General features: G+C 40.0%; 1 protein-coding gene across 1 annotated transcript in view; it reads left to right on the forward strand.

Annotated features, from left to right (window-relative positions):
* The window catches only part of LOC107117674 (olfactory receptor 10A4-like), a 17231-nt gene extending 5836 nt beyond the window's left edge, over nt 1-11395 (forward strand). The window contains exons 3-6 of the mRNA XM_015419832.1: nt 8305-9024; nt 9930-10027; nt 10846-10942; nt 11359-11395. Of these exons, the coding sequence (XP_015275318.1) occupies nt 8305-9024; nt 9930-10027; nt 10846-10942; nt 11359-11395 (952 nt within the window). The remainder of the gene's footprint in view (nt 1-8304; nt 9025-9929; nt 10028-10845; nt 10943-11358) is intronic.
* The last annotated feature ends 5022 nt before the right edge of the window (nt 11396-16417 follow it).

Below are 16417 nucleotides of genomic sequence, written 5' to 3' on the forward strand. Positions count from 1 at the left end.
AAATGGGCAGTAAATGTTAATACTGAGATCTCTATGGACTCTTGGGAATATCTGTGGAAAAATTCGATCAAGATCTCGTCATGTACCAATGTGAAAGAGAATTGTTATAAAATGATGTACAGGTGGTATATGACACCCAAGAAAATAGCCAACATGAACCAAAACTTTTCTAACAAATGTTGGAAATGTAGAAAACATGAAGGTTCATTTTATCATATGTGGTGGACATGTGAAAAAGCTGTGGACTTTTGGACTAGAGTTCACAGCGAAATGCAAATTTTTTTGAAATGTTCCTTTAAAAAAGCACCAGAAATTCTGCTCTTAGGACTTAAAATGGAAGAATTGAATATTACAAAAAGAACTTTATTTTGGTACCTGATTACAACGGCGAGAATACTCTATGCACAATGTTGGAAACAAGAAAGAATTCCAGAGTTAGAAGAATGGATACAAAAAACTTTGTTTATGGCTGAGATGGACAAAATTACGAAAAAATTGAATAACAAAGAAGATCAGGAATTCTATGAGGAATGGAGAGACTTTAAAATTTACCTAGAAAAGAACTGGGATATAAAGCATAATCTATTATATTTAGAACAATATTGAAACTAGAATATGATGTTATCTTAAGGTGTACTGGAGTGACGAGGGGGGAAGCATTGTGGGAAGCCACGGGGAGGGGGAGAGTAAAGTGGGGATATTGGGGGTAAAAATTGAAACATTAATGGAACTGATGACATGTCAATATTTTCATGAAAAATAAAATTGTGTTCTAAATAATAATAATAATAATTTTTTATTATTCCAGAGTCCTATCTGTGTTAAATGTAGCCATTCCTAAAGAAAGTCATACCCTTCCGAGTCCACTGAAGTTGTTCAGGATCTAGGTCACCAGAGTTCAGAAAACTGCTGACTCTTCTGGTGTTTGATCTTCACCTAATCCATGATTTTGTATTAACCTTGTGCTGAGAGCCCTCTTCCCTCCAGTTTCCAGCTGCCATCTCTGGAGCAACATGCACAAACAGGAAGCAGTGAAGGCCCTCTCTGACATGCCTTGTAGCAGCTTAGTGAAGATCATTTTGTATATAAATTCAGTGCACCCTAAACAGAGATACACCCTCCTAATCCTATTGATTTTAATAGAAATGTGTGAACTGTTATGACAAACTGCCTTATTTTGGATTATGTGAGGATTTGTTCCTTTAAATTTTCACGTGCTGGAGGAATCTTATATTCCATTGACACGATTACGATGTTCCTTTACTTCCTGAAACGGTACTGCTGAACTTTTGGCATGATGATAATATTCCAAAGAACAAGAGAGAGCTTATAGCAATATTGTTAGTTGCAGCCAAATTGCTGTTGGCAGCCAAGTGGAATCATTCAAAGCTGCCAACGATTTCTCAATGGAAAAACAAATTGTGGGACTTCTTTGTTATGGCCAAGATTTCAGAGTCAATTAAATCTGCAGAACGTCCATCATATTCCTCAAAATTGGCTGAAACTTGGTATCCGTTGTTAACATACCTTAAGAGGGAGAAAGAAGAACCACACGATAGTCTATATCTGGAGTATGCACATTTCTGTTAAAGATGATTATTGATTGATTGTTTGTTTCTTGTTGTTTCCAATTTGTAGTGACCACTCATTATTGTGCTATTTTGTTATATTTGCGGAAATTCAATAAAACTATTAAAAAATATATATATATTCCATTGACACTATCTGCCCTCCTCTTTCAGGGTTGGTACCCACACAGATCATCCACACACCCAGCCACTTATTGATGAGATCTTTTTATAAATGTTAATCTCTGTGACTTTTCATGAGCATGTCAGAATCAAAGCAGATCATAAGATACACTCTTGCAAAAAGGTTTTATTTTATTAAAGCCATGAAACGGGTAGAACACAGTCTTTGTCAGGAATGACACAATGTGCTTGATACAGGTATAATAAAGGAAATTCAAAATAGTTTGGGCCAATAGATATGATTCCCGCTAGCGCAAAAAGATTCCCCTCGCGCCCAAACCTTGGGAACACAATGGTTAGAACTAATTAAACAAGTATTCTATTCCCACGCTACATTGCATGATAGACTAAGCAAAAAGCCTCCAAGTGCAAACCACCTGCTGCATTACTGACAAGGTTCCTTCAAATCTCTGCAAGCGTATACGGAAAGGAATGCAGTTACAACTAAACGCATGGGGTTAGGTGTGGGCATGCACATATGGATTACCAAAGAAGAAGGCGAGGGGGGGGGTTGGACACAACTCATAAGCAAAGAAAATACAATTGGCAGCTTGCTGACAGAGCACCACAGTTTTTTTCTGGGATGAAGTTTATGATTTAACTCTGTCAGATACTTAGCTCTGTCAGAAACTGAGGCACCCACGACAAGGAACAATAAAGAAAACTGACCATTTTTTTTACAAGAACAGGCAGGCAGGGAAAATGTATACAAGGGAAAAGCTGATGCTTGTGTATACGTTGTTTCAAATGGCATAGTTCAGCTTTAGGTTAGTTCATTTATAATCATTCACTTCAGATGCTATAGTACAAAACACACACTCTCTAATCTCAACACCTGTGCTGTACTAGATTGCTGTTTTCCATTTGGATTTCTCAGGTACTCTCTACTTTCACAAAGAAATACCTCCACTGTGCCTTGGTTTTGTCCCCTCTTTTCTTTTCCTTTTTAAAAATATTTTTGGACACCCACTACTCCTATAAACCCTCCTGGAACACACTAAATCCACTAAACCCAAATTGCTCCCAAGGAGGGTATAGATTCAATGTGAGAATAACGTGAATTTCTTGTTTAACCACCAGGAGCTTATTTTCCCTTTTAAGTCTCCTTAGATATCACTGTGGTATAGAAACTTGTTTGGCTTTTCTCAGATTCCCTTAATATTGGAATCTGTAGAGAAATCTCATTTACTCCTTGGACTCAGTGAGATCCAACATGATTTGTCAGTCCCCTGACACAATACCCACCAACCAAAAAAACCCTCACAATCTCAATGGCCAAACTCCAACTGTCAAGAGAGTTTTTGTTAATCATTAGAATCCCCCCCCACAAAGTTCTGCACCAGAATTACATCACCCCTGCTATTCACTTGACTGCAGGTGTCTTTCCTTGCAGGCTAATTCAAAGCCCAGAGTCCATCACAGCTGTGTTCAGGATAGCCTGCTTGTTATTGTAAAGCAGTACTTGTTTCCACGGGCAGTTTTGGGTAAGGGTCTGATAAAATTAATCCTAGCACAAGGTCCCTCAATGTGTTGGTGTGGGAAGGGCGCTTTTGGTCTGGAGGGGTCGGTATTTACCATAGTACAGGAGAGATAATTGTCTACCCACTGGGCAACTTTCTGGTACATGCCTGGGCACCATCCAACTTCTTTCACCCTTTCTAGCATTAAATCTTTACCTCGGTGACCTTGTTCATGGATGAATTGTATTAAATCTCCCTGGACTGCCACAGGGACAACCCAGTGATGGGTGCCTGTGTTGTCTATTGCCCAAACTACACCTTCCTGTACCTCTATCTGGTATCTGCTTGTAGGATCCTTTCCTGTGTGCAAAAGGTTGGTGATATTAGCATCATTCTTCTGGAGTTCTCCTAAATCTAAAAACACAGGAGAATCAGGGCCCTTGAATGGGATTGACTCCTGGTGGTGACTGGCAGAAGGAGGTAGGTGGGATTTTTAGGAAGTATTTCCATCTGCGCTGCATCCTTATCTAGTCGTTCAGCCTGATCATTCCAATAGGCAATGTCCGTGGAATTTTTCTGGTGATCTTTCACATGAGATATTTGGTTGGGCACAGTGCGCTCGTGTAGAATGGCAACCACATGCATCCAGTGTTGCAAGTGTGCAATGGGCTTCCCCTCACTGTTCTTCCAATCTTATTTCTGCCAGTGAAGGAGCCAAACTGTGGTGGCTTTTGCAGTCCAGTCAGAATCCTTGAAAATGGCCAAGGGACTGTCTAGAAGCTCGAATTCAAGTACTGACTGAAGCACCGCCACCTCAACCACTTGTCTTGAATGTGGGTTGATGGGGCTCTGTAGGACAAATCCATCCTGTACTTCTATGGCTCCAAAGCCAGTTTTAGGGGTCCCGTCAACATGGAAGGATGAGCCATCACAGAACCAACAGATAAAACCTTGCTGCTTGGCTTCATCTCTAGAGGCACTCCCATTGTTGCGGGCCAGGGCATATGCTCCACTATGGGTAGTGGGCATTTGTGCTCTTCCCCTGTAAATATAAGGCTATATGGGGCAAGGGATTCATTCTGTTCCTTCTTATATTTCACCCCCTTGTTAACTAGGGCCAAAGTCCACTGGGCAATTCTAGCATTTGAGACTTGACTGTCCTGAATTTCCCCCTAGAGGATGTATTTAAGAGGAGTGTGCATTGTCTGCACAATTACCTTTGCACCTCCTATTATGAACTCCCAGTGAGTAAGGCTCCAGACTAATGCCAGGCAGATCTTCTCACATGGGGTGAACTTCATTTCCATGGGGGACAGATTCCAGAAGGCATAAGCTATTATTCACTTGGCCTGATGCTGGATTAAGGTTGCTCCTACGCTTCTCTCAGAGTTGACAAGCTGTATGCAGTAATTTTTATTCGGGTCTGGGTGTGGTAGAGCTGGGGCTGAAGCTAAGCTCTGTTTAAAGACAGCAAAAGTGTGCTGCTGTTCTGGTCCCTAATGCCAAGGGGTATCTTTCTTTAGAATGGTGTAGAGGAGGAATGCCTTTTCTGCAAAGGTTTCAATAAAACCTTCAGAGAAAATCAAAGTACCCAAGAAGTATCTCAAGGAAGGAACGTCTGTGGGAGCAGGCAGCTTGGAAATAACTTCCATGTGTTGGGGTCCTGCCTAGCACTAGCCCTAAGTATTTTACATGTGTCTGTACTAGCAGGGCTTTTTTTTGACTTGCCTTGAAGCTGTTTCCCTAAGGAGGTTCAGGACTTCCCTAGTGACATCCTGCACCATCTCTGTAGTGGGGCATGGACAAGAATACTATGTATATAGCTGAGCATGTGGTCATGAGAGGCTGGTTGCAGGGCTTGAATGGAAACCCTGTGGGGTTTGTTTGAAGGAGTACTGCTGACCTCTAAAAGTGAAGGCAGACTTGTACCAGCACAACTCGTGGAGGCACATCAAGTGGAACACATTTGCAAGATCAACTACACTGTAATATCATGACCCTGCAGCAATGGCGGCTAGGATTTCATTGTACTTTGCTACTACGGGGGCTTCAGGGGGAGTCACAGTGTCTAGAGCCCTGAAATTGACAGTCATTCTCCAGGTGACTACATCTGACTTTAGAACTGGCCACAATGGGGCATTGCAGATGGATTGCATAGGGAGAATGATGTCCCATTCAAGAAGCCCTTCAATGGTTTTGGCAATCCCTATCTCTGCCTCCGCTGGATACTTATACTGCTTTTGAGGTGGAGGGTCTCTTCCTTCAATGAGTACACATAAGTTCTTTACAGTCCCACATTCTGCCTTATCACGTATTCAAACCTCAGGGAATTCCTGGACCCAAGGGTCCTCAGAGAGGGGAGATAGGGATAGGGGAGCTTTTAATGCCATGCACCGGTGGACCGCTTTGACCAGGCTAGGTCCACCCTGGAGCTTCCAGAGTAAGCCATTCACCAGATCAATGGTAATTTCATGGTCACAGAAGAATGAGAACCCTAAGATCCCATCATCTTCTCCCTGGTTATTGTAGGTGGTTACATGTGTGTAAAGATTGCCCACAGTGAGGGGGATGTCTTTCCACTCTCATGCAGAGTGGTTGGCCCCAGCGAAACCAACAAGACTTATAGTACTCTTGGTAGGGGTGCCTCTAGATGCCAACCGGGGCAGAGCACATTTAACAGTGCTCTGGTATCTACAAGGAGGATGGCAGGTTTGGTGTTGCCTGTGCTTGCAAGCTGTGCTGGGCGCTGCCTACAAGGGCAGCACTGGCAGGAAGGGGAAAGTTTTCAGATTTTTCTGCAAACCTAGCAGTCACCCAGCTTTGCAGAAAAACTTGTTTGGGGTAACTATGCCCCTATTTGCAGAAATAAATATCTGCACATAGGGGACTGTTGGGAATTAGTTATATATAGTCAGAGATGATCCCAAAGATTAAACACATATAGGTTGAAGTACAGGAGGGAATATGATTGCCCTCTTATCCTCCCTGCATGGCCCTGATGAGTGGTGCCCTGTTTTTGTTTTCCTGGTCAGGTCTATCATTATATAGGTGTTTCCGCTAATAATTAATGGTTTAGTTGAAAAATCAACAGGTAAATCACATGGCTTCCCACTTTTGGGAAGGGTGGGCTATAAATACGAATGGATGGATGGATGGATGGATGGATGGATGGATGGATGGATGGATGGATGGATGGATGGATGGATACTCAGTCAATAAAACTATAGACTCTCTAGAACAGTGGTGGTGAACCTATGGCACGGGTTCCAGAGGGGGCACTCAGAGCCCTCTCTGTGGGCACGTGTGCCATCGCCCCAGCCAGGCCCAGACCATCATTAAAGTGTTGAATTCTCTGCCAAATCATTTTAAGTAAATGAAAGCATTTGGGATTGCTTTCCTTACTTTGCTTGAATCATCTTAAGTTAATGTATGAGTTGTTTTTCTAAAGTAAAACCTCAGTATTCAGGTTAAATTGCCATGTTGGCACTTTGCGATAAATAAGTGGGTTTGGGGGCGCAGTTTGGGCATTCGGTCTCTAAAAGGTTCACCATCACTGCACCAGAAGATGCATTCATTCCTGTGTATAAGAAGAAATGCTTCTCCCATGATGGTCCTGGCCATCTGCAGTTTTTATAATTGCCTGTATTTTAAAAAGTAGACCGGATTCAAAGTACCACAAGAAGAGCTCCTTCCCTCCCTCCCTCCCTCCCTCCCTCTGCAGGCAACACAGCACCTCAAACACTTTGTATCTCAGCCAGTTCAATTATGTGATCTTCTTGCAAGAGAAGTTCCCAGAGGAGATCGCCCCAGAGCATAAAGCATGTCAACTGGGTCTGATGAACAAACAGGTCTCAGAATCAATATAGCTCCCTTCTGTATGAATGTGTCTAAGAAACTACCAGTGCAGCTGATGACTCAGTAACAGAGGGGGCTGACTGTGTGTGAACATCAGAGTCTCCAGTAAGTACAAAGTTATCTCCTTTGAAAGCTTTAGTTAGTATTTTGAAGAAGCCTACTAAGTGAATTTCTAGAGGTTACTACTAATATCAACTAAGCCATTGGAATGGGCAGGATTATTTTTTTAGGTTTGCTGCATTTTGATGACAATACTTGAATACCAAAGTTCCATATTTGAAGGCTGCATCAGATTTAGTTTGAGAGTTTTAAGCAGATGCTAGTATCTGCCCTAGGAATCAGTGAGGCTTCACAGTACAAGAAAATGTGCTAGTTCCTATTATTAGCATTTATATAGTACTTTAGGGTACATATGAAATTTTTCATGTACTACAAAAGAATCTTGGGCTCTAGGCAGGCCTTAGATCACTTGATTTACTAGTACTGAGTTTGCGGGAGTGGGAGGGGGCAATCATAGATACCACTTGTTTTTATTGAAAGAGTTATCTCTACCAAAAGGCAGAAGTAAGCACTATAGTCCAGTCCAGTCTTGTATGTATGTATGTATGTATGTATGTATGTATGTATGTATGTATGTATGGATGGATGTATGTATGTATGTATGTATGTATGTATGTATGTATGTATGTATGTATGTATGTATGTATGTATGTATGTATGTATGTATGTATGTATGTATGTATGTATGTATGTATGTATGTATGTATGTATGTATGTATGTATGTATGTATGTATGTATGTATGGATGGATGGATGGATGGATGTCCCCACTGATCGCAGCAGAGGTTATATATGTGGATATGCTGTGTATTCCTGTTTGTCATTTTGTGGTTTATGAGTAGTTCACAGATGGCTTCTTATTCCGGATCCTTCACTGGCAGAATTCAGGCCATTGGTTTTTCTTTGAATTAGACAGAACAAAATAGCAGTATTATGATCAAGATTCAGCCAATATTTTCACTCACACACTTAATTCCCCTTATTGTATCCTCATCACACGTGGATTTTGTTCATGGAGCCCTAATGATGCCTTTTCATTTTCTTTTCTTTGATGGTGTTCAAAGTGTTCCTTGCTTTCTCAAAAGCACAGAAGATGGTTGGGTCCAGTCTTATGTATAGCCACATGATTCATTTCTCCTTAATTCATATATTTATGTGTATTTCCTCTTATTTTCCAGGATGTTGACAAAGGAAGAAAATATTCTACAGAATAGTTCAGCACTGTCTGGATTCATCCTTCTTGGGCTTTCTGATGAGCCCAACCTGCAAAGCATATTGTTTTCTACTTTTCTAGTGATCTACATCATCATCCTGGCAGGAAATCTCATCATCATTCTCCTCACGTTGGTTGATCCTGCACTACAAACACCCATGTATTTCTTCCTGAGAAACCTGTCCTTCCTGGAGATCTGTTACACATCCGTAAATGTCCCCAAGATGCTTGAGAATCTTCTGTCTGGGAACAAGTCCATCTCCTTCCTAGGATGTGCTCTAGAGACCTATTTCACATTCTTTCTTGGTGGTTCTGAATGTTTTCTCCTGGCTTCAATGTCGTACGATCGCTATGTTGCCATTTGTAAGCCTCTGCACTACCCTGTCCTCATGAACAGGAAAGTGTGCATGGGTCTAGCTGTGGCACCTTGGTTAAGTGGATTTTTTATGTCCTCTGGTCTCACCAGTATGGTGTTCACCATGTCCTTTTGTGGTTCCAATGAGATCAATCACTTCTTTTGTGACATCCCCCCATTACTGAAATTGGCTTGTGGGGACACTTCCAGGACCGAAATGGCTGTATTTCTAGTGGCTATGATATTTATATCTTTTCCATTCCTCCCAATCTTACTGTCATATGCTGGTATCATTGCCACGATTCTGGGAATGTCTTCTGCTGAAGGGAGGTAATCACATCATCATTATTCTTCTACAATGCTTTACCAATATGCATGTGCATACTTAGAATTAAGGAGGAGTGGAGTACAACAAAGGGATCATTGCTTAAAGATCAAAAGGAAGGAGCAAGATGCACCTGCTTACATGTTTAAGCACCTTACCTCTTGCTTCTGGTAATCATAAACTCCAGTGTCACAGATGGGTCAATTTAAAGGATAGCTTAGGAGCAAGATCAAAACAATCAGCACCATTGTGTTGTCTTGCAGGTATTCTGTGCTGGTGAGTTCAAGAAACACAAAGGATAGGGCATTTTCTGTTGGGGCACCTCACTTATGGACTCTGGATTCCCCAGAGGTTGTGTTACAAGATCAGGACAGTTGCAAATTTATATTAAATGGCAACTGACAAAATGTGCATTTTATTCCTACCTGGTGAAATCTGCTATTCCACACAATAGCATCCTCATTGATAGTGAACTCTTGGCTTCGTGACATCTTTCCAACCTGGACTCGAAAGAAGGAGAGATTGGGGAAGATGATCCAGTTAACAATGTCATACCCAGTCAATAATTCCCCATTTTCAAACAGGACTTCTTCTGCAGTGCTGTTGTTAAAATGGATGTTTTTTAGAGTGGAGCTACATTAGGAATGAATGTCACAACGTTTAGGGAATGGACCCTCTTCTTTTTTTTTAATTTAATTTTTTAATTGTTTTTAACATATATAATACAATATAAGCTAGCTTAAAGACAGTTAGACATAAAATAGCGTATGAGAAAACAATCAAACACCTATGTAACAAACAGAGTGCAAGGCTAAAATATAAAACAGTCAGAGAATTTCCATAAAGTTTATGATGAGTTTAGAAGAATAATAACTTTGTAAAGTATTCAAAATGGACCCTCTTCTCACAGTGTCTTCTACAAACATCCTACAGACTTGAATTGCACATACATAGCAAATTTCTCCGATCTTCTTGTTCGTTTATTGCCACAGGATGCACCAGTGTCTAGTATGTTTGTGGTTCTTTGAAGATTCCAAAGAGTTCCTGTGTGACCAACCACAGGATGATGTCTTATACTGACCTTGATGAACCAATAAGAATAAAGAATCAGATTATTGGTTCATCAAGGTCAGTGTTATTTACTCAGACTGGCAATGGCTCTTCAGGATCTCAGGTAGAGGTCTTTCACATCACCTTCTACCTGGAGGGTTTAATTGGAGATTCTGGGGATTGATCCTGGCCTGCATGCAAAGCAGAGGCACTGTCACTGAGCCACAGACCTTCCCAATCTGTAATATTGTTTCCACTTTCTGACACAGTTTCAAACACATCAAGAAGTTCATTACAACACTGACTTACCTACCATGGCTGAACGGTCAGCTGATCTAAGCCTCTATGCAGCATGCTTTTATGTCTGAAGAAGTATGTATGCAATATGTGTGCTATAGCATAAACAGCATTGTAGACACTGTAGCTCTGCCTGGTCATGTCAATTTCAAACATATATTTAGGCAAGCTCTCCAGCTCCTCCTCTCCTGTACATATCTTACAGTTGTTTATATTTTCACTGACCATACAGCACTTAAATGCAAATTGCCAGAACACAGAGAGAAAATTCATCAGTGTCTTATCTGAGTTTAAGGTCTTGAGGAAGTCTGGGAATCCTTGCACTGTATTTGTGGGAACTAAAAAAGTCAAGGCACCATTGAAGGTTTTTGTAAAGAAGCTGTCCGTGGTGATCGTGTTTATGAAATCCCATTGTGCTGTTATGATCCAGACCTTCCCTATATGATCCTTTTTGGTAAATTAAAAAAAAATTAATAAAGCATCTAAAGGAAATAGACATCGAGATTCTGTGCTGACGATAATCATGTTGGCTAGAGTTGAAAGAAGTGATGAACTTATCTCTGAAATACTTTTCATGTAAGTAAAGAGAGATGTTCTGTCTACTGCTGCAGTTCTGTGCAAAAATGCAACACAAATGGTATTCTCAGTAAGCAGTTGTCTCAAGGTTTGAATAAAACTTTCTCCATCATCATCATCAGAGACAATAAGGCCAACCCATGTCCATCTGAAATGCAGAAGCAGACGCACAATCCCCATATGCAGCAGAGCTTCCATTGGTGCCATCCGGTACAAGAAAGGGAACTCAGTTTTCTTACTTAGTGTAGTCTCATATATACTATAAGTGATCTAAGACAGAGGATGTAGCTTATTAGAGACAGGAGAAATAGCTGTAATTTTCCAGAATGCTGTGCTCTAGAAACACAAAGTTCTCAACTTTTGCTTTTGGGTTAAATTTTCAAATATTCTGAACAACACATGCTTTCTTTTTCCAGTATGAGATTCTTAATTGCAAGTTTTAGTGATGAATAGCAAATGACTTTCTAACCACAATGACCACAATCCTCTGAAGATTTCAGCATACAGAAAAAGGTAAGGATACATTATTTTTATTTAATTGCAAACTCTGAGCTTCCATGCTTTGTACATACAAACAGTTTAATTGATAGATTTGGAAGAGACCCCTCACCAATCCATCCATGACAGCAATACTCATCATCATTATATGTCATCCTGCACAATCTATGGAATTTCAGGAAAGTATTTTGGTCTGCGGTAGCATCTAGCTAATCTAGATGATCTATATAATAATTACGTTCTGAATTTGGTCATTCTAAAAGTCTACAACCATGAAATCCAATACACAAACCATTTAATGTGAGGCAGGATGATCGATTGCTTTGTAAAAGTATGCAACAGATGTGAATTATTCAGATTACTTTTTAAACAAAAAAGAATACTTTAAAATGCCATCAAAATGGCACCAAGGTAATGCACAGCCACTGCCATCTTATTTTCATGTATCCCACTGCAATAATTTATTCTCTGTAGCTGCTTTCCCACATTAAAAAACATATACACAATCATCCAGTTATTTACATTCTATACAGCTCTGCTGCTCCAATATATAGTTCATCAACTTTACATCGTGGTATGTACATGTCTATAACAATAGCTATATCATCCATGTAGATACAGATAGAATTAATCAGAAGGGTCTCATTAGTAAATTGCAAAGTTTATTGTGTATGTCTGATGGAGAAAACTGGAGAAACAAGCATAAATATTTGATATACAATTCAAGTGTCAGACAGGCAGATTGGTCATAATAGTAATAAATTCAAGGAGGGAGAAGACATAAAAGTGTCACTGGGAAAGGTAAAATAGTTTTAGATTTTCCACGATGATATAGTGTCATTATCCCCCACCTCACCCCAAAACCCTCACATTAGTCAAATGTACACAGTGGCTTGAACTCCACTATTTGTGTCTGCTAACAGAAGGCATTTCCTTGTGTGTGTGTGTGAACTGTCAAGACACAGGCAACTTATGATCTTGGTTAGCATGTGAGATCTTACAGGACTGGAATGGAGTTTCCCTCCAACTACTCTTCCACTGCACCCCAGGGATCTTTCCAAATTATTTCACCCATTGGACACCAGGAACACTATGGGTCTACAGCAGAAATGGGAACCAAAGAAACCCATAATCTTTTCCATTTGTAGAAATGATTGGCAGAATTCATCCCATTCACTCAGCCATCATCTTGAGATACACGTCTCAGTGCATAAACAGGAACATGAGCAATGTGGTTTTCCTGTACTCCTTGCTTCGTCATTCATGTTATGTGTATTTGATCACATTATTCAATCAAGGCATATTAGATCAGAGTACACTTGAACAGCAAGAGTCATCCATTGAGCTCTGAATACATATGCACTTACCTGTGGAATCTTGTAGATACTCAGGATAGTGGCCATCTGGATGATGGTCTCAACAGTGTATCCCCCAATGACAGACAACACCTCTGTATTCTTGTGGCATTTGAAATTGAGTGATTTCCTTTGGTGTATGAACAACATACCAAGAATTGTCTCATAAGTGTTCCATGCATTAAACTGGTTGTCATAGATGTGGAATCCCAAGGTTACATTGGGCAAGAGTCCAGGATTTTTATTAATCTCATCAATGGCAAATATCAAGGCCAGGGCTTGCTGGTAATTTTTAGGTGCCATGCTACAACAAGGTAGACATTGAGACTAAAACACCAGCACGAAAGACAATGAACTGAACCTAGATGGCTTTTTCAGTCAGTTTCACACAATTCCCATCCCTACTACAGCAACGGTCTCACATGGCTTTTATCCTTTCAGATTCTATTAATCCTAGCATAGTGGGGGTTACTTGTTTGTTTGTTTGTTGTTTGTCTTTTTGGTTTGGGGTTTTGTTTGTTTGTTTCTTTGGTTTTGATGGCCAAAGGAGACACTTCCTTTCTTTGTTTTTACCATGAGAAAAGCTAGCTGGAACTAATCTTATATTTAGTCAATTTTAACTAGTAACACAGGGTCAAAGGATTCTCAACAAACCATCCCTACAAAAATGAGAACATGAAATATGTTGGAATATGCAAGGCCTATAGTGCATCCTTATGAAGAAGATCTGAAGATCATTCTACAGGGGGACAAGGTATCTTCTAATTGCTATGAGGATTAGAGAGCATAAGGCTAAAACTTTTGATCTAAAACTTTTTAAATCCTTTTTCTCTGTGTTAAAAACTGCTTTTCTGTTGTTTATGTTTATAACTTATGCCAATAAAGGTACTGACTGACTTACAGACAATTATTTATTCAATACATTGTCCAAAGCTTTCATGGCCGGAGTTCATTAGTTGTTGTAGATTTTCTGGGCTGTATGGCCGTGGTTTTGGCATTGTAGTACCTGACGTTTCGCCAGCACCTGTGACTGGCATACTCAGAGGTATAACACAGAAAGATACTGAGTATTCTATCATTCTGTATTACACCTCTGAGGATGCCAGTCACAGCTTCTGGCAAAATGTCAGGTACTACAATGCCAAGACCATGGCCATACACCTCAGAAAATCTACAACAACTAATTATTTATTCATTTAGAAATCAACAGAAATGATTATAACACAAAAAGCAAGCCATACAATCAGAGATGGACTTTTGAGAATATGGTTCACATGCTGGAATTTATTTAGCCTTCCCAACCCTCTGCTTATGTCCCCAAAAATGCTTATTATGATAAGTACACAAGAAATAAAAATGATTTTAACATATAGTAACATAATAAGGGGGAAATCAAATCTTGGCAAGATATAAAAGATGAAGGAATAAATATTCAATGGTTGCTATATTATCAGTCAGTTTCAAGACTAAAGAAGATCTAAGAGATGTGACTGAGTCTGAACAGCTGATTATAAAACAAAAATATCATTTACTATGATGGATATACAAGTTACTACTCCAGCTAGAAACAGAAGAAGAAGTGAAAAAATGTATGATTAAATTGATGCAGAATTTTAGAGAGCAGATATCTATGCATCAATGGGAATGTTTATGGGGGAAAAGAAATCAAGTTTACAGCCAGCCAGGCATAAGAGAAAACTGGTACAAAATGTTTTTAAATGGTATATAATCCCAAAGGATATTGAGAAAGCAGACAAAACTACAAAGGAAAATGCTGGAAATTGATGGAAACTTTTTTCATATGTGGTGGACTTGTAAAGAAGCAAAAAGATATTGGAAGGAAATACATTAAAAAATGCAGAACATAATAAAATTTAAATTCCCTATGGAAGCTAAGAATATGTTATTAGGTATAAAGTAAAGGTAAAGGTTCCCTTGCTCGAAAGCCAGTCGAATCTGACTCTAGGGTTGCGGTGCTCATCTCCGTTTCAAAGCCGAAGAGCCAGCGCTGTCCGAAGACATTTCCGTGGTCATGTGGCCGGCATGACTAAACACCAAGGCGCATGGAACACTGTTACCTTCCCACTGAAGTGGTACCTATTTATCTACTTGCAATTTCTTGCTTTCGAACTGCTAGGTTGGCAGGAGCTGGAACTAGAGACGGGAGCTCACTCCGTCATGCAGCAACTCGGGTCTCGAACTGCTGAACTACTGACCTTCCACAGCCTGCAGTTCAGCATCTTAACCACTTGAGCCACCACAGCTCCTTGTTATTAGGTATACTGCCTAACAAATTACCAAAAATTCTGAAAGAGATATTCAAATATATGGTGACAGCAGCTAGAATTATCTGTGCGGCAAAATAGAAAATAGATGTCTGGCCATACGTAGAAGACTGGGGAAATAAACTTGCCCCTTATACTAACTTTTGTCTTCCCCATCTTTTAAATCTTCTATTCCAAATCTACGATAAATGAGATTTGGATCATAATCAGTTGCTAGTTCTTTCTGTATTGGAGGTCATGTTGCCTTAATACTTATAGGTATATTTTCAATCCACTGAAGCTTCTGAGACATCTTCAAAGACAGTCTTTCATAGAATGCATTACAGCAAACCAACTGGGACATCACAGTAATGCAGTAATGCAGCTCAGTAATGCAGTAATGCAGCTCAGTATAACTAGGTTGGCAGAGTCTAAATAAGAGGCTAACATGAGCTAGAAGGAATTGAAAAGTCACTTCTAGAAACAATGGTGATTTAAAAAAAACACACCCCTATATCCTTTGACATGGCTGAGTCCAAGAGGATGGCCAAGATCTTAACCTCAGCTAAGGCTGGTATTTCAAATAGTCTGCCTTCCCCAAACCAATTTCCAACAAATAGGTTTACTATTTTCAAACAAGAAACTTACCTAAAAATATATAGTCCACCAAATCAAATTTAGATTGTATTAAAGACAGGGATCCACCAAGTATCACATCTCCTAACCTATATATGTTGTCTGATGTGCCCCCTGCCACACTACATCTGTTGCTCATATCCTCACATGCAAGTGGAAGGAACAGAAGCAGCAACAGCAGTAGGATGAACAGCCACCTGAGCACAGGCCTACCCAGCCCACATCTGCACATTTGCATTGTGATCTAGGCTCCCAGGCACAAGTACCTCTGCAACAGGCACTTTGTCTGAATGTAGCACACTTTAGCAAAGAATGAGGCAGAGGCAGGATCTGTGGACATGGATATCCCACCAAGAAGGTTATTCAGGGAACAGATTGCTTGACTGAACCCAACTCTTCTATGAAACACATCTCAGCTTTTGTGCCTTCAGCTTGGAAGTTAGTTTAGATTTAACCAGGGTTTTTTTTTTCCTGGTTGATTCTACAAGGAAGAAAAGTAATTATAATGATTTTGATAATTGCTGAGCAGGCAACCATTTCCCTGATGTTGTAGCTTTTCTGTATAAATAAAATTGCTATACATTTTCCACAATCAGAAATTCAATTATTTGTTAAACAGTAAAGTCTCTAAATTCAATTGTTACCTTTGATGTAGTCCTACATATGTGTATTATTTGCATGTAGCCCTGGTTGTCTCCTGATAGTTTTCCTACTGATTAGAG

The sequence above is a fragment of the Gekko japonicus genome, unplaced genomic scaffold, assembly GCF_001447785.1.
Source record: "Gekko japonicus isolate JY-2015 unplaced genomic scaffold, Gekko_japonicus_V1.1 scaffold2688, whole genome shotgun sequence".
Taxonomy (NCBI): Eukaryota; Metazoa; Chordata; class Lepidosauria; order Squamata; family Gekkonidae; genus Gekko; species Gekko japonicus.